The sequence below is a fragment of the Pelodiscus sinensis genome, chromosome 21, assembly GCF_052426305.1.
Source record: "Pelodiscus sinensis isolate ZL-2025 chromosome 21, ASM5242630v1, whole genome shotgun sequence".
Lineage (NCBI taxonomy): Eukaryota > Metazoa > Chordata > Testudines > Trionychidae > Pelodiscus > Pelodiscus sinensis.
Genome location: NC_143072.1, coordinates 13,737,311 through 13,761,752, shown reverse-complemented (window position 1 = coordinate 13,761,752; position 24,442 = coordinate 13,737,311). Strand labels below are relative to the sequence as shown.

The 24,442-nt window shown below is 43.1% G+C and overlaps 1 protein-coding gene across 2 annotated transcripts in view; it reads right to left on the bottom strand.

The window, feature by feature from the left end:
• Positions 1-8,108: 8,108 nt before the first annotated feature.
• Positions 8,109-24,442, bottom strand: part of SMTNL2 (smoothelin like 2) — an 81,072-nt gene continuing 64,738 nt past the window's right edge. The window contains exons 6-9 of one of the 2 annotated variants that reach the window (XM_006113291.3): positions 22,452-22,625; positions 21,216-21,333; positions 17,210-17,361; positions 8,109-9,742 (exon numbers count right to left, since the gene is read on the bottom strand). In XM_006113291.3, the coding sequence (XP_006113353.2) occupies positions 9,616-9,742; positions 17,210-17,361; positions 21,216-21,333; positions 22,452-22,625 (571 nt within the window). In that variant the 3' untranslated portion in view covers positions 8,109-9,615. The remainder of the gene's footprint in view (positions 9,743-17,209; positions 17,362-21,215; positions 21,334-22,451; positions 22,626-24,442) is intronic. The other variant, XM_006113292.3, reaches the window with a different exon arrangement.

The following is a 24,442-nucleotide window of genomic DNA, read 5'->3' as shown; positions in this document are numbered from 1 at the left end:
GGAGGCCCTGGGAAGTGTCACTGTTCTTGTAAGAAATTCTTCCTCATGGCATCCTGGATGTGCACCCCTGCCTGATGGGACTAATGGATGGCATCTGTGAACAGTTGTTCAAAGACCCTGTCCTCCCAGCCATCCTCTGCCTCCCACCCAGGGAGGAAGGCCGCCTCCTTCCTCTCAGAGAAGTTGCGGACACCTCCTGGGCAATGTTTCCCCAAAATCCAGGCAGGGTCAGGAGGCATTGGAAATGGGCCCTGAGAAACCCAAAGGCACGCTCCACTATCAGATGGGCCCTGCCCAGCCAGGCATTAAAGTGGCCCATGCTGGGGTCAAGGTGTCCGGTGTAGGGCTTCAAGAGCCATGGCAGGAAGGTTGGGCTACATTTTCCCCCCCCACACACACCACGCATAGTGGCATATCCGTATCCCTGACTCCGATGGTGCACTCAGGGAAGAGTACAAGCCTCCAGTTTCTGGAATTGTGGAACATGCTGGTGTCATGCACCTTCCCTGACCACCCAACATGGATGTCAGTAAATTGCCCACAGTGGTCAACCAGGGCCTGTTGGACCATGGACAAGTATACCTTCCAGTTAATGTAGTGAGATGCCCCATGGTTGGGGCCTAGATGTGGGTGTGGTCAATAGGCCTCTCCTCCTCCCCCTCCCCCCCGCAGTTGGGGAAGCCCATGGCAGCAAAGCTGGTGACGAGGGGGGTCCACATTGCTGAGGTGCATGACCATGCTCAGCAGGGCAGTGTTGATGGCCCTCACCACCCACAGAAGGAGAATCACGGGTGCCAGAGCCCTTGAGAGATCACTGAGCTCCCCCCCTTTATCCTGCCCCCCACACCGGTGGCCATCCCTTATGTAGCCCACCCTCTGCAGCAGGGCTGTGAGAGGGTGGGACTGGAGAATTGCCTGGGAAGGGGGCTTCCCCCCCCACACCCCTTTTCCCTATGGTTCCCCTTTCTGGCACTTCATACACCCCCAGGACTGCAGCCTGAGCACGCCATACCTGCATGACGAGGGCCCTGACGGTTGACTTCCCTGTGCCGAACTGCTTCCCGACAGATCAGTAACTGTTCAGTGTGGCAAGATTCCAGACAGCAATGGCAATGCTTATGTGGATGTCCTGTCGCGTTAGGGCAGGGGTGAGCCAGGCACACAGCTCTGGAAAGGTCTCTTTCCTCATGAGGAAATTCTGGAGCCACTGCTGGTTGTCCCACCACTCCATCACGAGCCAGTCCCACCAGTCGGAAATGGTGTCCAGCTGCTAGAAGTGGCACTCCACAGTGGGTGCGATCTGAGAGAGCTGGGCTCCCAGATGCATGTTAAGGGTCTCCTCAGGCAGCTCGGGGTCGTGTTCCTGGAGGGCAGCCTGCAGAAACTGCAGCATGACAGTCAGGCTGTCGTGTGCTCAGAGGCAGGTCCAGTTCCATAGCTAGGATTGCTGTGGTGTTCACGGGGCAACCAAAGCACGCAACAGAAATGCTTTGCTGTCCCTCAGGCTGTGTCTAGACTACACCTCTCTGTCAGAGATGTAGATTAGGTTGTAGATATCGATTTAGATTAGATTAGAGATGTAGATTAGGATGTAGATGTGAATGAGGTTTACGGGATCTTTCAGAAAAGGATCTATTTTTCAAAAGATCTGTGTCCAGACAGCATTTTTTTTTCGAAAAAGCTCTGTTTCAGAAAAAAGCGGTGGCTATGTTTATGCTAATGAAGTACGGGATATTTAAGTCCCTACTTCATTAGCAATTTCGACGTGCCTAATCTACATCCCTCTGTCGACAGAGAGGTGTAGTCTAGACACACCCTCAGAGAGGTAGGCAAGCAGAAGAAGGTGAGAAACAGCTGTACAGAAGGGTCCCTTTAAGCATGTGTCTCAGATACTTCCTGGAGCTGCTGCCTGAGGCTAACTGCTGACGTGATGCCCTGCCTGAAGTGGTTCTGGATGGCCTTAAATGCGAGTTAGCGCCCAATCAGTGTGGACATGCTATTTCGCAATATCTAAGCACTATTTTGATGCACTTTTTGGATGCAGACATGCTATTTCAAAATAAGCTATTCCAGAAGATAAATTCCGGAATAGCTTATTTTGAAATTAGCATGTTAGATGTACCCTAAATGTATCCATTACTGGTGGTCACGGAAATAGGGATTGCTGTATTGATACATGCTTCAAGTAAAGCTGTTTTTTAATGTTTGTGGCTTTTTTTTTTTTTTTTTTTTTTTTAGCATTTAACCTTTCTAAGTTGTTTGCTATGCTTATTTTTAATGTTAAATAATTGTTTACAAGTTGAATCTTTTCTCTCAAAAAATAAAATCAAAATATGGCTTATCTTAAAATGTAAGTGAATTTTGCTCACGATTCTATATATTTTTGTTCATCTCTAAGCTGCCACAGGACTACTTGTATTTTTTTAAATGAGAATTAGATAAGTTTCAAAGGCGTTAATCACTGAGTGAGATAATGTTGCACCAAATATTGTTCTTGCTTTATACAAATGCAATCTTGTTGCTTTGCCCCCAAGAACATTATTTCCTTCTGTAATCTGATCAGTCATGTAGTTCATATTATTTGGGCAAATATATCTAACTAAATCTGAATCCCTGCTGCAAAAGCCATTTGTTCTACATACCTCTGTATTCTCCACAGCTGGATGGACAGAAGGAAAGAAAATCTCTAATTCAGTGGAAGTATATCGATGGGAAGGTAACTATGCCTGGATGTCTTCTTTCCATTCAGCATCACTGACAGTTTTCTCCTTAAACTCCATATAGCTACTGGATGGAACAGGAATAGGAAATCCGTAGCTATCGAAGGTGATTCTTTAACTTGTTTTGTCCCTGCATTTTCTCTGTGGAGACCCAATTGGGGCCTTTAAATAGATACAATGGTAGTCAGTTCTTTAGATATGGGACTCCTTGCAGGCTTCACACTCATTGGCTGTGTCTACATTGGCATGATTTTGCGCAAAAACATGCTGCCTGTCTATGCTGGCGGGGAGTTCTTGTGCAAGAACACTGATGTTCTAATATATGAAATCAGTGCTTCTTGCGCAAGAACTATGATGCTCCCACTCAGGAATAAGCCCTCTTGCGCAACTGTTCTTGTGCAAGAGGCCAGTGTAGACAGGCAACATGAATTTCTTGTGCAAGAAAGCGTCTACACTGGCACGGATGCTTTTGCACAAAAGCACATGCCAGTGTAGACGCTCTCTTGCGCAAATACGTTAACACAAAAACTCTTGCGTTAAAAGTATTTGCACAAAATCTTGCCAATGTAGATGTAACCATTGATAGGTAGAAATTCATCATACAAAAATGTATATTCCAACCTATACTCCTCCGATTGCAACATGGAAGTACTACAGTGGAAGTGTGTACATGTCTTATAAAGCATCCCCAAAAGTCTTGGAAAGGGTTTTTTAACCTCTTGCGAGCAGGGTTGCTGTGGGATGTAGTTTGAGAGGCTGGGGGAATGGAAAGTGAAATAACGTTCTTCTCTAGGGGAGGCAGGTACAATAGTGAGGGTCTGGGTGCAATAGAACTTGGAGTTCTTGGCGATACGGTGCGTCTTCTTTATTCCTTCAGAGCCCCCTTGTGCTACATTATGCATTTTTGTCTCTGTGAATGTAGTAATTAAAGTTACTATTGATTTATGTTTTTTAATTCATTACTGATTTCAAACTATGTAAAATTTGCACATGCACAGTGGTGCCTCTTAATTTTCAACCACTGCTTAATCTGGATTCAGAAGCCATCAGATAACCTGATGCATAGGTATATGTGATGCGCATTTGGGAATGTGTTCAAATTAATTTGCACAGTTGAATTAGAATTCCTAAGCATTGCACAGAGTGATCTTGAACGAATTTCTGTCCATTAGAGGTCAGCATTCTACTGTAAATGCTCACAAACATAGGAAAAATGTTTAGTCTCTGTTAATAGGTCAGCTGATTACTACCAATATTTAGATGTGTGCTTGTCACTTACAACCAAGTGGTCTCTAAGGAGCCTATAACTGCATATTTACTGAAGGCCTCAGTCTACAAACCCTGCTCCCAAAAGAGAGGATTTGCAAATTTGGGCCCTGTATCCATTATATTGAAATCCAGAATAGCTGAAAATGAAAAATTAACATGATGCAGAATAAGGAGGCTCAAATTGCCACTGAACCACACAACTGCTTGTTTGTATGTATTATAGACAGGTTGTGAAGTTTTAAAAGGGCATTAGAAAACCAGTGAACCATCTTCAAAACTGCCATTTGCTATTGAATCTGATATCTACCACTTTAGCATTTAATAGACCAAAGTGTCTCCCCTATCCTACCTTTCTAATGATAGGTATTTGTGGAGCAGGAAAAATAATATAAAAATCCAGCAGAGGGCATCACTTAAACTTTCAGTTTTAGCACAAGCACATGCACAACTAGTTTTATATTTCATTATAAATTAGATCACATACTATTAATAAGTTGAGGAAGAAGACAAAGTTAAAAATGAGTAAATGTTTCCAGTGCAACACACACACACACACACACACACACACGCATAGTTATGTTTTAGAGTTGCTTTGAAAATGTTCTAAACTTGCAGTATTAATTTTTAAGAAAAATGAAATTGACGACTAAATCTAGTTGAAAGTGAGTCCATTTTTATAATGAGCTCTAATTTCTATTTTTAAATAGATGCCCAAGAATATAACAATTAAGATAAGTTACTTGTTAGCTAAATGCAAAAGACAAAGCCAGTAGATATATCTGAAACTATGCAGCCCTAAACTTCCTTTTCTTCACTGTTTGCCCTGTGGCTGCTTGATGACTTTTTTTTTTTTTCCTAGAATGCTTTTTATCCGTGGATCTTGCAGATCTCTGTACAAACCAGGTCACTATACCATCCCAATTTTTACAGATGGGGATAATGAGGCATGAAAAGTAGCATATTCTCCGCATATAAGGTCCATCAATGGCTATTAGCCAGAATGGGTGATGGGTTTGATGATTACCTGTTTTGTTCATTCCCTCTGAGGGCACCTGGCATTGGCCACTGTCAGAAGACAGGATACTGAGCAAGATAGACCTTTGGTCTGACCCAGTATGGCTGTTCTTATGCACAAGTGGTAGAGCCCAGAATAGTCTGGACTAAGGCAAGTCATTTAAGAACGTAAGAACAGCTATACTGAGTCAGATCAAAGGTCCGTCTAGCCCAGTATCCTGTCTTCCAACAGTGGCCAATTCCAGGTGCCCCAAAGGGAGTGAACAGAACGGTAGAGTGATCACTTGATTGCCTATCATCCATTTCTGGTCTCTGACAAACAGAGGCTAGGGATACCATACCTACCCATCCTGGCTAATAGCCATTGATAGACTCTAAACTCCATGAATGTATCTAGTTCTTCTTGAACCCCGTTAAAGTCCTGGTCTTCACAACCTCCTCTGGCAAGGATTTCAGCTGTCTCTTCCTCAGCAGAGCTTGTATTTGTCTTTGATTTGGCAAAGCACCTTAAGTTCATGCTTCCGTCTTATTGAAATCAGTGGAGTATAAGCCTTTTGAGCGGGGGCCTATATGAATGAATCTGAGGTGATGCAAGTAACTAGTAAGAATCAAACTGTTGTAATGCCCTCATTACTCATGTTATCGGAGAAGATGGTAATACTGTGCTGTGAAAGGATCTATAACGATAGTATGTTCTGGATGTAAAGACAGGTTTCCTTTCATAGCATTTCAACAGATAAAATCTTTGACAATGTGAAATAGAAGTCTAGAGCTTTCCTACTCAACACATTTTGTTGCACAGTAGTTGAGAATATACATTTTACTTTCCATCATGATTTTGGTCATTCACTACAATGTTACAACTCAGAACAGCAAAACGTTCTCCAACAAATATGCAAAAGTGTGCCAAACCTCTATCCACTTGTGTAAAATATAGGAGCTTCATGATAACTGGGATGAGGCGCCAATGGCACCTTATATTTTTCAGATGTGCATAAAGGCTTTCAAATCGTTTCCACTATGACATTAGCAACTGGATATCTGCATTACAGCAGCAGGATGCTTCCCAGCTTGAACTGTCAGTTTATGTATTCAGTTAATGTTTTTTTCTTTATTCTTTTTCAATCTGCAAGAAAAGCAAGAGCTCTAGCCTTGTTTATATTGGGCATTAATATATTCTACTAGAGATGGAGCCTGAGCCAACCTCCCACTCCAAATGCCATTGAACTTTGGGCTATTTGGTCAGTTTTGGATCAAGTATCAAGCTATTTGGACTGGAAGGAAACTTCCCATCCAAATTCTTCTGAACTTTGGAGAAGTTCAGATCCAGATTGGAATGATGTAGCTTGGGCTCATCTCTCATTAAATTGATGCAACACGTTTCAACATGAAAGGAGTAGCAAAACATTTCACAAGTGACCTGTACTAGGAAACCTCAGTGTGTTAATCCCTCAAACAGGAAACCTTTTGAAAACCATGAGGGACATGGGGGTGAGGAGGTAATGATGTAGTCCATAGACTATTGCTTCTTGTCCTTTTTCCTCCCATCTGTTCGGTTTGTTCAGTGTTAGGGCAAACTTAGACTGATGTAACAGAGTAGCTCTTTGAGAATTAATAGAGTTGGTCTTGTTTACATCACTATTTAGAACAACTCAATTTTAAAATGTTGTTACAGTGAAAGAATAACTAGTTCTTGCCTGGTCATTGCCATGCAATTGGCTCAGGAGCTCAGCCTTAGGTTTGTGATGTAATTATCTCTAAGTCCTGCTTCAGATGTTGGAACAGAATAGGGTGAATAAGATGAGGCAGAGTGGCAGTGAATAGGGAATCTGTAACTCAACAAACTATGACCTGAACATATAAATTATAGAGGCAGTAGCCTAGGGCAGCAAGTGGCTCCGCAGGAGCATGTAATTGTTTGGATGGGTAACCGATAAGCATGAGCTTATCAGTTACCCTTTTAAATGGCTACACGCTACATCCCTAGAATGCAGTGATGTAGTTGCACCAGAGAGCTGTAGCTCCATTGACTTCAAGGATGGCTTCGTGACTTCCACTAAGGATCTGAGCTGCATGTGCTTAAAAACTAGAGATTCAACATTTGCATCTTCTAGCATTGCCAGATGTTTGTAAGGGCGTGGAGAAGGGGAGCAAGGATGGAGAGCAGATGCTGGTTCTAAAAGCCAGCCAAGGAGAAGCAAGATGATCAGGGCAGAATCTGAATTGCATTTATGTTAGGTACACATATGGCTTCCATCACCATAGTGTAGACATGTCTTACTGTATTCATTCTCACAACACTAGGGATGTTAGGTATCGTTTGATTGAATAGTCGTGTAACTGCGTGATATCTTAGCAGTTACACTATTGAATTGTCACCGTGGGCGGGGTCAGCACTCCGTATGCTCTCGGCCCCACTCCTGGGAAGCCCCCTGCCACCCCATGCTTCTGCCTCTGTATCAGTTTAAAAACCAGCTCCCCGCACAGAGTGGCTACTCACCACCCCGAGACAGAGTCAGCAGCATGGGGTGGCAGCAGCCCCTGTATTCAGGGAGTTGGAACTCCCCATGAACAGGGGCTGCTGCTATGGACCAGCCTCTGTCCATGGTAAGTCTGGGCTGCCACAGGCAGAGGTTGCTTTATGGCAGCCTCTCCTCCTGCCCCAAATTGAGGCTCAAAGAGACAGAGTGACTTGGCCCAGTACATACAAGAAGGCAGTGGCAGAGCAAGGAGTTGAATTCAGTATGAAGCCTAAGCTGCTATCTTTAAGTGGATCATCTCCATGTAGATGGAGGAGACTTGGTAGAGGGCACAACAATCATACAGAGAGCAGCTGTGATAGACTACAACTAGGCAGAGTAGAAACTAAATATTATTACTGTCCTTTGCACTGCAGTAAGACCCACTGGCTTCAGTCATATCCTGTTGTGCTGTGCACTGAATCCAATGATGTTGCTCTAGATTTACAGCCCTGTGAGTAATATCATAATGGATCCTAGTTTGTTTGTTTTTCCTTTAAACTCTAAATATATTTCAGTTTTGGAAAAACTTCCTTGGAATCTTTCCAGCTGTATCCTCCACTCAGCCATGAGAAATGCTGTGAGCGGAGTTTGACATATATTTTATTATAAATGGTCATCAATACAGAACCAAAGTCATTTTTATAAATAGCTGTGAGGACCACAAACAGATGCAGGTAAAAAAAAAACATTCTTTAGCAGGATCAATCTATTTGCCTAGTAGTTGTTACTGTCTATTCATTTGTTTTGGGGAGGGAGACTTCAGTATTTTACATTCATTGCAAAACCAAAGCTGCTTCTCTAGTGAAGCCAGAGGGTAGAATCTGATCTCTTTTTCATAGGTGTAAGCTTGGAATAACACCACTGAAGTAAATGGAGTTACTCAGAAAGTATTCTAGTTTATCAGAAATAATTCAAGGTATTCCAAAACTCCCAGATCTTTTAAATTTAGTGGCATCTTAGTAGGCCCCCGAGCAGAGAGGCCCAGGATAGAATGGAACCGGGTGTTCAGTCACATTATTCTCTCATCTCAGAGCTACTTTCTCCTGGGGCTAGGGTTGAAGCATGTTCCTGGGCAGCTTCTTCCATTGCCTGTGCTATACCTGTTTAAGAGGACCACTGCTACTCTGTGAGCATCAAATTTATAAACAAATGCTGCATAAAAGCAACAACCCCATGCCTGCCTTGCCTCCTTAGCTAGGCCTTAAGCCAGGACCTGCAGCACCAGTATCAACCAACCACTTTAGCAAACAATTTTAGCTTTGACCCCCACTAGCACACACTGGTGGAGTTTATTACACAGTAATAGCCAATATGGGGATTTGAGCTTAGATACTAAGTGGGTGTGGCTGATACAGATAAAAGCCCACTACTGCTGCAGGTGAACTGTGTAACTTTTTTTTAGTTTAAGTAAGTGGCAGAGGCCTGTATTTTGGTGCTGTGGTTTCAGTCCCCAAATGGGCCACTGATATGTAAGAGCCCCCACCAGCAGTTATGTTGCACGCACGCACGCGCGCACACACACACACACACACACACACATATTTGCCCATGGGCAGTGATATTGCAATAGTGGCAGTCAAATAACTTGCATTCACTAGAACAAAGGCTGCCTTCCTTTGTAAAGTCTTAATGTAAGCTGCCATCTGTTTCTTGGGTGTTATGCTGGCTAGAGGGGTAGAAAAAACATGTACAGTATCCTTTGTGGCTTGAACAGTGGTAGGAGAGAATGCCTTTGAAGCATAGATTCTTGTAACATGCAAACTGACTAGAAGGAGACTTACAATTTAGCTTTCTTCGATCTTTTAACACAACTGTATTTAAAACAACTTATTACTAGCACCAAAACGATGATTTCTGCCTTTCCCTATGTTTTTTTTTTTTGTATTTTACTGGTCCATTACTGTGATCGACATTTTAGGGCCCTGCTTGGCAACAGTGTAAGCAGTGACACAGCTGAATGCAAGCACGGGACAGTAACAAATTTCCGAGTGAATATAAAGGCTGCGCTCTATTCTCAAAACCTCACTCTTTTTTCATTGAGAAAACACCAGTCGTCTCAGTATGGGGTTGTATTCAAACTTTCTTGGGGGTTATTCAAAGCGACGCAGATGATTGTATAGAGACTGTACGTAGGTGAAAACACACATGGGATCTGGCTTGCGGCCCATCACCATCATGTCGTCCACTTCTATCAGGCGGTCGCAGTGTGCCAGTTTCCTGCAGCAATACCAAAAAAGAGCCATCAGACAATGGGTTATTGCTAGTGCACCCTGGTATATTTCCAAATCAGCTGGGCTTGTATCAAAGAGTGGAATTTGTTTTCAAAGAAATCTATATAACCATCTAGTTATGGATTAACACTGAAATGGTCAAGCGCATGTGTTGCTTGAATGTTGCCAGGTTCTGTAAACAGGGAAAATTCCTCTTCCACCCCTCTCCTTTCTCATGATCTGACTCAAAGCTCAGTGGGATTTTTTTCCATTAGTTTCAATAGACTTTAGATCACCCCTAATGATCTGCTGGCTGCATCCCTGCCTCTCTCTGGGCCTGGGCAAGAAGGGCCCATTGGGCTTCCAAATCCTTCTCCCACTTCAGGAGAAAGAAAGCCCAGATCACTCTAGTTCAGAGGGGAACAGAAGTGCCATTCTGCCGGCAAAGAGGCTTGCACGGACAACAGGTATAAGTGAAATGGGAAAGGACTTCATGAGGAAGGCCGGGCTGTTTGTTTTACGGGAGAGTGACCCAGGTAGCAGTCCTGGATTGCCATCAGGATCAAGCACAGATACAGGCTAGAATCGGGAAGAAAGGGAGATGTCTGATGAGGTCTGCGGTGACAGATCTGTGGCATGATGCACCAGTGGGCATGGGGTAGACCGCGCCCTGCATGGATACAGAATTTGTATGCACATCTCTCCCTGCAAAAATGAGCCTCAGATAGCTGCCAGTTTTGCAGGGTTGTCCACTAGAGCCCAAGTCCTGTGGGAGGAAATGAGCCACCAGTCTTTCTTTGCTCTAAATGGGCATGTCTAGACGACGTGTTATTTTCGAAAGGATATGCAAATTCTGCTGGAATTATCATATTTTCTTCCGGTCGCTTTTTCGAAAGCGGGTCTTTTGAAAGTGAAAGTAGTCTGGATGTGGGGTTTTTTTTTAACCCCCCCTCCCTTTTTTTGAAAAACCGTGTAAACCTCCATTTTAAAGGAAGAGCAGTTTTTTCAAAAATGTTTTTTTCCCTGAAAAAAAGTGTCCAGACTACTTTTACTTTCGTAAGACCCGCTTTCGAAAAAGCAATCGGAAGAAGATATGCAGATTCCTGCAGAATTTGCATATCCTCTTTCGAAAATAAAACAGTCTAGACATGCCCAACGAAAGCACCAAGATCAGAGTCAATGACAATCATAGGTAAGCGGACCTTCCCACAGACAGCTGTTATATAATCGACCACTACTGAATTTTCAGTGGCTTTTCTGGTCTCGTCCACACTTATTTCTGCACACAATCCGTGGATGTGAAAAAGGCTGGACCTGGGCCACAGGATAACTGGTCCTTTGGAGGGGAAGGAAAGGAGGGGTTCAGTGCACCTGGGATTTATTACCTGCTGCCCAACTGGGCTTAAGAGAAGATACTTCGTCCTTATAAAGGGGCAGGCAATAGTGGGGGAAGGCTGACTACCCAGTGATCTCTCCACTCCAGCTACTGATGCCACTGTGGAAGAGGTTACAGAGTGGGAGACCCTAAGGAACAAGTGGGAGGGCTAGTGAGTGAAGGCTGAATTCCAGGCAGGAGGGCTGAGAGGGGCTGTTTGGTGAGGAACAAACTGGGATAAAAGAAGGGCTCCAGGGATGGCTGAGCATGCTAAAGCCGATTATGAACTTTGGTGTGGAGGTGTTGGACTTCCTTTTGAGGACTTTATTTCACAGTCAATACTATTGAACCAGTCCTAGGCGGGGGTGTGGTTATCCATAAGGAAATCTGTGTAGAGATCACTAGGGAGTCCTGAGAAAACCAACCCAAGGCTGTACAGAGCCACCCCATGCCATGAGAGAGGCACCTGGGCAGCGATGCATTCTTTCATAGCCCATGTCATAAATCAATCAGCCAAACAATCATGATTGTTAATTAGCAGCCGGAGTAGGAAAGATTATCTATGACTGCTAGATAATCAAATACAGTGAGCTCAAATTCAGTGCACTGCCTTTCTGGCAAGAGTTTTGCTTGATGCCAAATAGTGATTCCCATTCTAGTGAAGTTTTGATTTGAAAAACTCCACTGTGCTGGGGACCTCCTGTACGTCAATGTGACACTGTTTGAAGTTGCATCAAAAGTTGTAGGCGCCTGTAGCTGTGCTTTGCTGCATCCTGTGATTATTTGGAAGAGCATACTGCACCTGGCTGGGCACCCCATGGAGCGTTCTTATTGTTACCCAAATTAAACAGCACAGCAAGTGAGTCCGAGTCATGTTTGCATTGGGGCAAGTGGTTTAAATGTACTTCCTTCTATAATTAAACTTCAAATAGCTGAAAAGTTCTCCTTTGTTATGAATGTAGCAAATGCTGTCCGGTCTCAGTCACTGAGCGGATGTGCCAAAATGCAGGCTGATGCAACTGCGTGGTAGTGGCCCCTGCTCTGTTTTACAGGGCTGAGATTTTTCAGAAATGCACAGCACTAGCTTCTCTCTATTCCCACTGAAGTCAACTGTCATGGACATCAGTATTGCAAATCTTACTCCAGAAAAATAAACCACTAGCCCCATCCTGCCAGAGGGTCATGCAAATAGGGCATTAGTTGGTGTGGGATTTTTAGGGGGGGGGGGGGGGAGGAGGTATTTTCTCAATTCCCTCTGAAAATCAACCAGAAGTGGATATCTAACTCCCTGAGGCTGCTGCAAATGCCAATTTCTTTGCTATGATGGCTAGTGGCAAAGTTCAGTAAGAGCTGCCCATTACTTGCATTATCAAAAACTAGACAGGATGTTGTTTCTTCTCTGTCCAAACATAGAATAGACAGCCAGTTTCCCAAAGAGGAGTGAAATAGCACCGTAAAGCTGGTTTAAATGAAATGTTTATAAAATCATCCCACTTGGATGACACGCTATGTTGCGGCAATTACCTAATTAAGCTTCAGTAAAATGTCAAACCCTTTAAGACCAATAAATAGATCTCTGTGCAGAAAACAGCAGAACAGCATTCAATGGAATGCTTTAAACCATTAAAATGAGCCATTTTCCATAAGCTGTAACACTTCAGAGCTTTCCTTATGATTTGCTTTGACTTCTTGATTTTTAACTTGGAATGCTCCCACAACATGTTGACTTATGGCCTAATGGAAAGATTAGCTTTTATAGTGCAGTTTCAGACATCAGGTCCTTTATGTAGCTACGATTAGCTACCTACTATTCTAGGGTTTTAGCAACAATATTGCTAAAACTACATTCTCCATTAGACCATCTGCTTCTTCATTAGCCCGGATAGGTCTTGACAGTGCAGACTGTCACAGTTCTTTTTCCCCCATGATGTTTACTCTTGGGAAGAAAAAGAGGAAACATCATCTAAAGTTCCCACTGGACTGCAGTAGGAGAAACAGCTGCAGGAGTCTGGAGGGATGTAGCTGTTGACCTTTGCAGCTGGGAAGCAACTGAATCAGCTCTGCCTTGAGCAAGTGAACCTATACTCCATGTAACACTGAAAGAGTTCTGTGGTCTATAGTCAAAAGTTCACCAGACAGCATCTCTTTGTAGTTTTGTTTTTCTTGCTACCAACTATGGAACAAAATAGCACTGAAAATTTCTCTAGCCCTAATTAACAGACTTAGGCTTGTCTATACTAACTCCCACTATCAATCTATGCTATGCCACTTCAGCTATGCAAATAGTGTAGCTGAAATTGGCATATTTACAGTGACATCTTGTGTGCATTAGGGTCCTGGTGAAGTACCAACATCGACTGAAGTGCATTCAGAGATTGATTTATTACGTCTAAGCAGACATGATAAATCAATGGCCAGTGGATCGATCACTATAATATCGATCCCCTGCATAATGTATGGCTACACAGAGATGAAAGAGGTGGGGTACAGCTGCAGCCAGCCTGGGTCACCTGACCTGGTCTCAGGCTACAGGGGTAAATATTGCTGCATAGACCTTAGGGACCTTCCATCTTTGCAGAACATGAGCTCAAGTCCGCTGATCTGGGTTTTTTTTTATCCCCATGTAGATGTACCCCAGTACAGACAGATCTGATGGATATTTGTGCCAATGTAGCTACTCCAGTGCCAACTACTAATGCAATTGTACTGCACTGATGAAATACTGGGGGCTTGTCTACACAGTGTATTAGTTCACATCTGTGGGGTGTCAAGTCTAGTGCATGCTAGCATGTTACACATTCACTGTCCTGTGTCAATCCAGCTGGTGTGCATTAAAAGTTCCCTAGTGCCTGTTAATTGTCCTGTTTCAAACAGTATTATGTTAACACCCAGCAAGGAATTTTAAGTGTGGGTTAGCATGCAACTTGCTGGTGTGCACCACAGTTCATACCCCCACTAATGTACACTGACACACAGTTTAGGCAAACCTTCCTGCATCTTATCCAAGTTTCAAACCACACTCAGGTGCACCAGTGGAGCACGTTTACACTGGGATTTGTCCCTATCTAACTATCCTGGTACAAATCTCTCCCTAGCAGAGACAGGTCCTTAGACAAATGTGACAACAGAGCCATCGGTTGACATTTTGATTGCCATATCTTCCCTCCTAACAGTATTTAACAAAGCAAAATAAATGTTGTTCTAAATAGACAATGGCAGTCTACTAAAACAAAACCAACTTGAGAGCCTGATCCTTAGTCACCCAAAAGTCAGGAGAAATTCAGTTCTTGAAAAGTGCCCATTGCAGAAAGGCAAGTACACAGGCTCATGCGGTGTAGCTAAGCCAGTAGCACAATGGCTCCATGTATGTTGCAAACATGCATAGCAGGACTGGTAAAAGAGCTTAGGTACAGCAGTCCACTTTACTCTCTCTCTCGAATGATAACACCACAATTAGTCTGCTCAGAAACCACTCACGTGCAGCCTCTTGACTGATGCAAATTTTACAATTGTTTTGCCACTTAATTTTGTGTTTATGTCACTGATCAACATAATTTGATGACAATGGAGGTGTCTTGCGCATACTTTGCCGTGACAGGCTTTCTGAGCCCCGGTCTATCACGGAGTTGTTTTGAAATAACAAGTGGAGCATACACACTATCAAGTCTATTATTTTGAAATAATAGCTCCTGATTTCCATGAGGAATAACGCTTATTTCAAAATAGCGGTAGTGTGGCTGCTCCACTGCTGCTATTTCAAAATAACTACTTCCCAGAGTCATTCAAAGTGATTACTCTGCAGTGCTTCTTGGGGTTCTAAGTCAAGGTAGCGCATCCACGTTAAGGAAGTCTGCCTCAGACTATTTTTGAGGCTTCCCTGTAGTGTGGACACACTATTCTGAAATCGTTATTTCAGGAGTTTTTATTTCAAAATAATTTCCTAGTGTAGACATGCCCTGAGAGGTGGGGGCAGGAGAATAATCTCTCACTGCAAATGTCGTTACAACAGCTACTCATGTTCTCTTGCAGGAGGGATGCCAAAGGCAGTCCTCCCACTTGCCAAGTTAGAGTACTGTAAATGTGAGTTGGACTGATGAATCACCATAGTATCACCATTCTTGGGATTGGTTTTTTTGGTTCCTGGTTCTAGATCCTGAACTTTTCAACTCAAAGGCAAAAAATCCTTGCTCTTGTTAAAGTTGGAGGTGCAGATCCCAAGCTATTAGGAAATCAGCCATTAGAGTCAATGGAGCAAGGCCAAATCAATGGCATTTGCCAACTGACAGGATCAGGTTGAGAGCCATTTTTAATTTTTAAGTGACCCGATTTTCTAAGAATGGAATAATGACTTCTTTTAAATCTAGTTTTCTTATAAGTCACCATATACAACCCAGCCTCCAGCTGTCTCAAGGAAAGTGCATGTACTCTGCTACATTCAAATTCAATAGGCTGGCAGCAGCTAAAAGTCATACAGTCTGATCTGTTTACTTTGTCATAGTTACTATTAATCCATCTTAAGTACATTTTTGTTATTTTCCAAATCTCAATTAATAACATTTATAAGGTCTAAGAGCTTTCCAAATGGGTATTTACATGGGTTTACAAAAGCCACCTGTCAGGAATATTCAGTAATTACTGTCAGCAGAATTTGTAAAAGTTATTTTAACTTTTCCCCTCAAAGGACTAAGGGGAAACAATATCCAATTAGACAACAGCCCATGTTGACTTGAGCTACTGAATGGAAGTTCTATGATGTACAATAAAAAGATCAAGTTAAATCACGTGAAAGGGTTAACGTGAAAACCATGAATTTCCAGACCTAAAACAAGTGCATGAGAACTTCACGTCTGTGCATGTATCCACACTCTACAGACCCAGTCCTACCTCCCACAGATATCAGTGGCAAGGCTGCCATAGCTGTGGAAACAGTAGTCAGCTATTAGAAGCTTTGTATATGTCTTACTATATATTTTTGAAATGTCTGTCAGTCAATCTGTGAGTCCATTTGTTCATGAACTCTTCCTCAACAGTAAGAGCTAGAACCACCAAATTTGGTATATAACTTCCTCTTATCATAACTTAAAGGAAGGTCGGAGTTTAGTTGTGCCAAGACAATGGGATGTGCCTGAAATTTGATTGTTTCTCATAACATTGAAAGAGGGGTCTGGTAGGAGGGACAGTTATACTCCAGAATGACCACAGGGGGGCAACAAGGGACCAGAAATGGAGACTAGGATAGCTATAACCGCATTGGGCCATTGGGGGCAGGGTGGAGAAAGGGACAGCTATCTACTATATATTTCAGAGAGTTTGTCTGTTTCTGGGTCTGTCTGTTCCCCAGACAGGGGACATGCACCACTCTCCTGGCTATGCCTGCTGCAACTGCAGCAGCCATGGAGAGGTGCTTCTCAAATAGCCCCAAGCTACTGCAATGAGAGAGGGCTGGGGCTGTCCTCTCTCCCCAGAACAGCCTGCATACTAAACCCCTCTTCCCCACCCTCACCCCGGAGCAGTGATTTAAATGAAGAAAAAGAAAACGTATTTGAGTTAAGAACCTGAGCAATGCCAGGTAAATCTTCGTGTGTGTGTGTGTGTGTGTGTGTGTGTGCGCGCGCGCGCTTTCTATTATAAGTGTTTGGCAGATACTCTGATGCTGAGTAATATGAGTGTTGAAGGGGAGATTTATTTCAAATAGTCCTGATGCTCCTAAATCCCTTGTGTATATAACAGCTATGGCTAAAATACTGTGGAACTCATCTGGTTGAGGAGAACTGAGTGCATGTGTATAGGGGAGAACTGGAGCAGACAGGCAAGTCTGAGTGCATGAATCCAAAGGACAGGCTAGGACACAGAGCCCTGGCAGTTCTTTGCAACGATTTATAAATTAATAGTCATCTGCGAAAAATGCATCTTTTTTTTTTATTCCTGAGCTGCTAGCTTTGTGATGTCTTGTCCTGTACAGTTTTATTTCCCTTTTCTGGCATAATAAGTGTGAGCTTGTGATGTAGGGTGTGAGAGAGAAATGCTTAAACTCTGGTGCCGCACAGTCTTGTGAGATTCAACTGGATGCACTTCACAGAGATCTAATGTGATACTCACTCAGCCATGGTGAAAGCCAGCTCAAAGTTCTGCTTGCGATTAGTGGGGTCAAGCGCATTATAGTCGAAGGCTTCGGGGAAGAAAGAATGCACCAGGGCACAAAATGCCATCCCGTCACTCCAACTCGAGGAGAAGTTCTGTAGATCAAGGTGCTGTCAGAATGCAAACAGAGCTTTATGGCTTTGTACAGAGCTGGCAACTGCATCTGTCTTTGCTCACTGGCTGTATTCTTGTTGTCTTACTCTTCAAAGGGAACATGCACAGTACTCCGTAGATCCCTTATGGGTTTTGCTTTTTCTTATCTGTACACCCATTATGTTCTTTGGGCAAAAGAGGAGAATTAGCATCATCCAAACCTTAGCCCTATAGAATAGTTGATAACCAGAGGATGGCATTTTGTTCTGCAGTGCTTAGTCCACTATATATTTGAGAGAGTCTGTTTGTCTGTTCAAGAAACCCTCCTAAATGGTAAGAGCTATTGTAACCGCCACTGAGCAGATTTGAACCTATGACCTTCGAAGCAGAGTATAGGAGCCTCTACCCTCAGAGCTAAAAACCAGCTAGCTCCCAGCCTGTGCTGTAGAGGTCTCTTGGTCTTCACTGTTGCTGTGGTCTAGGTACCACTTGCATTATTCAGTAACCACACTAGGTGTGTGGGTTACACTATGACCACCAAAGTTGGTATACAGCTTCCTCTTCTCATGACTTAAAGCAAGGTCAGGGTTTGGTTGTGCCAGGAAAATGGGATGTGCCTGGAATAGGATTGCTTTTCAGAAATCCATACAGAAAAGAGAATCACCAGACAGATGAAAGGGGCTCTCTGGGGGTGTCCCCCCACCATCCAGGACTGCTCCAGTCCCAAGCCTCCCATCTTCCAGGCGTCCTTTAGAGAGGGGGGAGCTGAAGTTCCCCCTCTCAGATTCATACGGGAACTCTGCTATCTGATCCCCTTTATCCAAGAGTGAGGGGAAAGTGCACGGTTCTCTGCATTCCTTACTCTGGCTGAGGAGCCCAGGGAGCAGACTTGCCCCAGTCAGGGACATGTAACCCTCCCATGGCTGTGCCCACTGGAGCTGCAGCAGCCAGGGAAAGGTGCTTCTCACCTGGCTCTAAGCTGCTTTGATGAGAGAGGGCGGGGTAGTTCTCTCTCCCAGAAGCAGCCTGCATACTGAACCCCTCGTCCCCAGGCCCACCCCAGCAGAATGATTTAAAGGAAGTGTGGATATTTACATTTTATTTTCCAAAACCAAAAATTAATTGAGTTAAGGACCTGAGCAACATCAGGTAAATCTTCTAATATTGTATAAAAAATAACACGTATTTGCTTCTTTTATATATATATATATATATATATATATATATATATATATATAAAAAAGGTAAAATTAGTGCTGACTTATACCTTGCCTCTCCCTATTAACCTTAAGGGGGTCGTCTGGAGATGAAGGAGGGGAGATTTTGACCCAGTGGAATAGTACACAGCATAGGTCAGTGCAGAGCCTGGGTCTTTTACACTTACAACAAAGAACCAGAATCACTTTGGATTTGCACCCAAGTAACAAAACGGAATGGGACTCTTTTGCTTCCTGATGCTAGACTCTTTCCTAACAAACCAAAATCAAACTCTGACTACTATGATTATGGACGAATAGGATTTTGTCTACACTACAGCATTATTTCAAAATATCTAATTTCAAAATAGTTAATTCAAAATAGCTTATTTCAAAATAACGCATCTACACACAAAATGCATTTCAAAATAACATTTTTCTATTTTGAAATAGCGCATCCACACTGAGTGGACATTGAATCACATTTAAGGCTGGTTGGAACCAGTTCCAGCAGAGCATCAGGTCAGAAGTTACCTTGTGGCCAGGGCAGCTAGCAGGGCATCCTGGGAAGGGCTGGAGGCCCCCTATTTCGAGGTAAGCATCTACACAGCTCTTATTTCAAAATAGCAATTTCGAAATTGGCGCTATTCCTCATGGAATGAGGTTTACCAATTTCAAAATAAGCCCTCTGCTATTTCGAATTAATTTCGAAATAACGGAATGGCTGTGTCGACACTAGGAAGGTTATTTCGAAATAACTGCTATTATTTCAAAATAACTTTGCTGTGTAGACATACCCTGAGCGATTTTCATTTCTCTTGGATTATACCCTTGAGTTTCAAGTTAACTAAATATAATTGTTGTTGTTCTCAGAATAGAACTGTGGAATGGGGAGTCTTTTGTTCTTAAACATCTAGGAAATTATCCCTTTTCCTTCCTGCAGTTGCAGTAGGCAATGCAGTTTGATGCTATGGCCATGTCTTCACCACAGGGAAGATTGATGCTGCCGTGTCTGATCTTCCAGAGTAAACTCAGGGTACCCCATCAGTGCTGGTACTCCTGCTTCTCATGAGGACGAGGGGAAGTCAATGGGAGCATGTGGAAACTTAAATTAAGGTATGTTGACTCCAGCCAAGTAATTAACGTAGTTGGAGTTGCGTATCTCAATTCAACCTTCCCCTAGTGTAGACCTGGCCTATGTAACATTAATGGAACCTCACACAGGCCAAATTCTCTTCTGTTACACTGGAGCAGTTCTATAGACATGAACATGCTGAAACCAAAGGAATTTAATCTCAAGTATTTAATATGATGGAACATCTCTAATTCCAATTTTCAGCTTGGAAATATGATGATCAAGGGGGGATATTATAGAGTTCTATAAAACCATGACTGGTCTGGAAAAAGTGACTGAAGAAGAGTTATTTGCTCTTTCGCATAACACAAGAATTAGGGGTCACCAAATGAAATTAATAGGTAGCAGGTTTAAAACAAAAGGAAGTATTTCTTCACACAATGCACAGTGAATCTGCAGAACTCCTTGCCAGAGAATGCTGTGAAGTCCAAAACTATAACAGGGTTAAAAAAAGAGCTAGATGAGTTCATGGAGGATAGGTCCATCAATGGCTATTAGGATGGGCATGAATAGTGTCCCAGATGTCTATGTCTCAGAAGCTGGGAATAGGCAACAGGGGAGGGATCATTTGATGATTGCTTGTTCTGTTCATTCCCTCGGGAGCACCTGGCATTGGTCACTGTCAGAAGACAGGATACTGGGCTGATGGACTTTTCATCTGACCCAGTATGGCCGTTCTTATGTGCAGTAAAGCAGTCTGGTCTACCAAAGTTACCTCGGTCCCCAGGTAACTGTACTATCGTGTAATCTCCAGCCTAATCCACATAATACTAGCTACTATATATTTGAGAGAGTTTGGGCATCTGTGTGTCTGTCTGTGAGTCCAGTTGTTCAAGAACTCCTCCTAAATGGTAAGAGCTAGGACCACTACATTTGGTATACAGCTTCCTCTTATCATAAGTTAAAACAAGGTCGGGGTTTGATTGTGCCAAGACAATGAGATGTGCATGGAATGCGACTGTTTCACATTAAACAGAAAGGGAAGGGTGTAATAGCAGGGACAGTTATACTGATGAATGTCCACCAGGGGCCAGCCGCCCACTGTGCCACATGGCCCCCATCACCTTGGGCCACCCCAGACCTGGGCAATGCCAGATAAGTCTTTTTGTATTTAATAAAGCAGTTATACTTTGCAGTAAAGGAGACATACATTGCAATTAGGAGAGAGTTTACAAATGTAAAATGAATTTTGTGAACACACACAATTTAGATCTCAGTCCAGCAAAGCAATGAGAGTCAGTTTTTTAAAAATATTTCGGTACCTACTTCTTATGGTAAGCTGATGCCTAAATATTTTAGACAATCTAGCCCTTACTCATTAACTTCAAGGATGTGAGTATCTCTGTGACTTTAAATGAACTAAATAACACACATGTAATTTATACCCATATCACTGGAGTCCAGTGATAAATGTAACCTCATTGGCTAGTGTAGCCACTAGCTGCAGAACACGCTTGAGTACAGTTTCTCTAGAAGTACTAAAAGAAATTCCTGTAAAGAACTAAAATGGAACACACTACAAGCAATAAGGCCTTCTCACCTTGTATCCTATGGTTTTGGAGCGACACCAGTCCAGGAGAATCTGCTTAATACTGCTTGCGCTGGCAACCCCAAAACTCTGTGACCTCTTCAGCTTTGCTTTGGACTCTCCTTTTCCTCTACAAGCAGAAAAGGGAGAAAACCTTGACTAGAGAAAACAAACCCTAACACCTTCACATAAGCGTCATGCACGGACAGACAGTAACTAACCCATAAGTACAAGGTTTCTTTTGCCACCTCTTGCCAATGTGCTATATGAGGCATGTAGAGGGTGAAATTTTGGCCCTAAAGGGAAAATCCTATTAATTTCAAAAGAGTCAGGCTTTCCCCTCTAGTTTGTTTTTTCAGGACAAACATTATGAGGCAAGGACCATGTTCTCTAAGCACATTGCACTGTTGACTCTCAATGACAATATAAGGTTGACATTTGTGTCCTTTCATGAGCCATCCAGGAGGAGGTTTTCATAACACTCCCTTCTCAACAACACCTGCTAGGACAGTTGAGTGACTGTATAACAGCTAGAGCTCAGAATTTCCTAGCGACTGCCCTTTTTGAGGTTGACATACTCCCGACATTACTGGATCTCCATTCTCAGTAGAAGGTGTTCACCAAGCGCTTGAGACAGGACCCACTGGAAATTCTCCTGCTGATTTCAGTGGAGCTGAAAAAGGCCCCACATTCCCTTTGCTCAAATCTCCAAAGCTGTGTCTAGACTGGCAAGTTTTACCGCAAAATCATCTGCTTTTGCGGAAAAACTTGCCAGCTATCTACACTGGCCGCTTGAATTTCTGGAAAAGCACTGACGATCTGATGCAAGATCGTCAGTGCTTTTCCGGAAATACTATGCTGCTCCCGTTTGGGCAAAAGTCTTTTTCCGAAAGACTTTTGCGCAAAAGTGCCAGTGTAGACAGCACAGTAGTGTTTTCTGCAAAAAAGCCCCGATCGCGAAAATGGTGATCGGGGCTTTTTTGCGGAAAACCGCGTCTAGATTGGCCATGGACGCTTTTCCACAAAAAGTGCTTTTGCGGAAAAGCATCCTGCCAATCTAGACATGCTTTTCCGAAAATGCTTTTAATGGAAAACTTTTCCGTTAAAAGCATTTTCGAAAAATCATGCCAGTGTAGATGTAGCCCAAGTGTCAAGGTCCCTCAACTATAAGCCATTAGTGGAGTGTTTTCCCATGAGTGAGCCCCTTTGGAAGCAAGAGGATGCGGCAGGGACTAAGGAGTGACATACTTCCCACTGTCCTGCTCAAATTTCTCGAAGAGAGCTTTCCTGGCCTGCGTTCCTGAAGTGCGTGGCAGCGTCTGAGACCGCACCAGTTCTCGCCTCCTTTCCACTTGACGATGTACTGCCGGTGGCGGAGACCGGGATTTGGGTGGCACATCATGGAAACTGTCAGCAGTGCTGCTGAAAGATAACACCAAAAACACACTAAGCTACAGTACCTGGAACACTGGCTACTATATAAAGCACCAAGATCAGTTACAGTGAAACATCAGCAATCCAAACACACGGAATAAACATTTTCACAGTACGTGAATAACTTAACCGTCTGAGTCTCATTTTCAGAAGTAACTTGGGTATTTAGTAATAACATTTCTTCTAATTTTTTCCATCCGTGTGCAGAATAAATTGTACTATATGCCCCAAGATATGTGCAGATGTGCACCACTAATAGGAACACATGCTGCTGGCTGTGGGCACCCTGCTAATCAGCTGATCAGTATTTAAATCTTTCCTGGATAGCTACCCAAGTGCTCGGGTTATAGGGAACACTGTCTAGGAACCTCAATCTGACTGAAGAGCTATAGGATATGGATAGCAAAAGGGCAGATTTCAAAGGATATTTAGATGCCTAACGCCCATTGAAATTAATGGAGTTAGGTACATAAATAAATAACTAGGTCTAAATCACTTGTGAAAATGGGACTTAGCCATCTAAGCCAGGCATTACAGGGCAACTCCTCAATCCCTTGAATCTAAGCATTAGGCACGTAAGGTCTGAACCCTCCATTTCCAATGAGATTTATGCCTTTAAGGGCATAAGTCACATTATAAAAATGCTTTTGGGGCTATTAAGTCATTCATACAAAATCCAGTCTTTGGCTTCAATAAATCAGCCTGGCTCCGCTGCTTCTAATGGACCCAGACCAATTTATACTAGCAGGCCAGTTGGATTATATATCACTTTGCACTTCTATTTGAGGTTCCCCAAGCACTTGCCAAACCATAGTGATTTAAGCTACATAGTACACATGGGAATAAAGGTGTGTTACCACCTTTTCCAACAGGGGGAAACTGAGGCACAGAGTGTGGCACTGACTGTCTCAAGATCGCACATTATACAGAGCACAGCTGTGAATTAAACCCAGATCAACTGACTTCAAGCCTCATGTATAAATCCCACAATGATCATTCTTCCATGACCTAGCCACCAAAGAGCTGGTATAGCATCCATACTTATTAGTTCATAAGAAATTTAAAACCCCGGGCAAGATATTTTCAGGGCAGATGCAAGTCCAATTTAAGTGCTCCTCTTTTTTTTTATGAGGTTTTGCATGCTGAGTATCCCTTGATATTGCTGCAGTAATTGTGATACTGTGTAATCCTACACTAAACGGTGACTTTGAGTTAATCACAAAGGCGTGATAGTCAGCCTTTGGGAAGGAAAGCAAAAAGTCACAGTATGCTCTGCAAGGAGTTAAGAAATTTCAATCTGTAAGAGAAGCTATGGGCCTGTCAAACTAAGGATGTTTGATAGGGGTCATGCGTTCAAGTGCCAAAAATAGACCCAGAAGAATAACTTTTAAACAGCTGAGTGCTTTAAAAGGAGCTTTCAGGGGCCCAGACATGGCTATTAAAGGGTAACTCAAGCTTTTTACATCCCACATGTGCTCGTTCATGCTGGGTTTAGACCAGGGTTATCAATGTGGCACTGAATAGCAAGGTTCTGAACATGGTATCTTCTGACAGTGAGGTTTGTGTGACTGTGGAACACTCCGTGCATGGAGACACAGGTCACTAGCCCAGCTAAAGCACAATAAAATATACAGCACGGAACAATCCTGCACTGAGTGGGGGAACAGGCTAGCTCAAGAGTTACCAAACTGGTTTGGTACCGAGTATGGAGATGGGAGCCGTATGTCTGAGAACCTTACACAGAGTAATAGACTTAACTATGCAATACTTATGTAAAGTAGAAAAGTATTGTTAACCCAATTTAC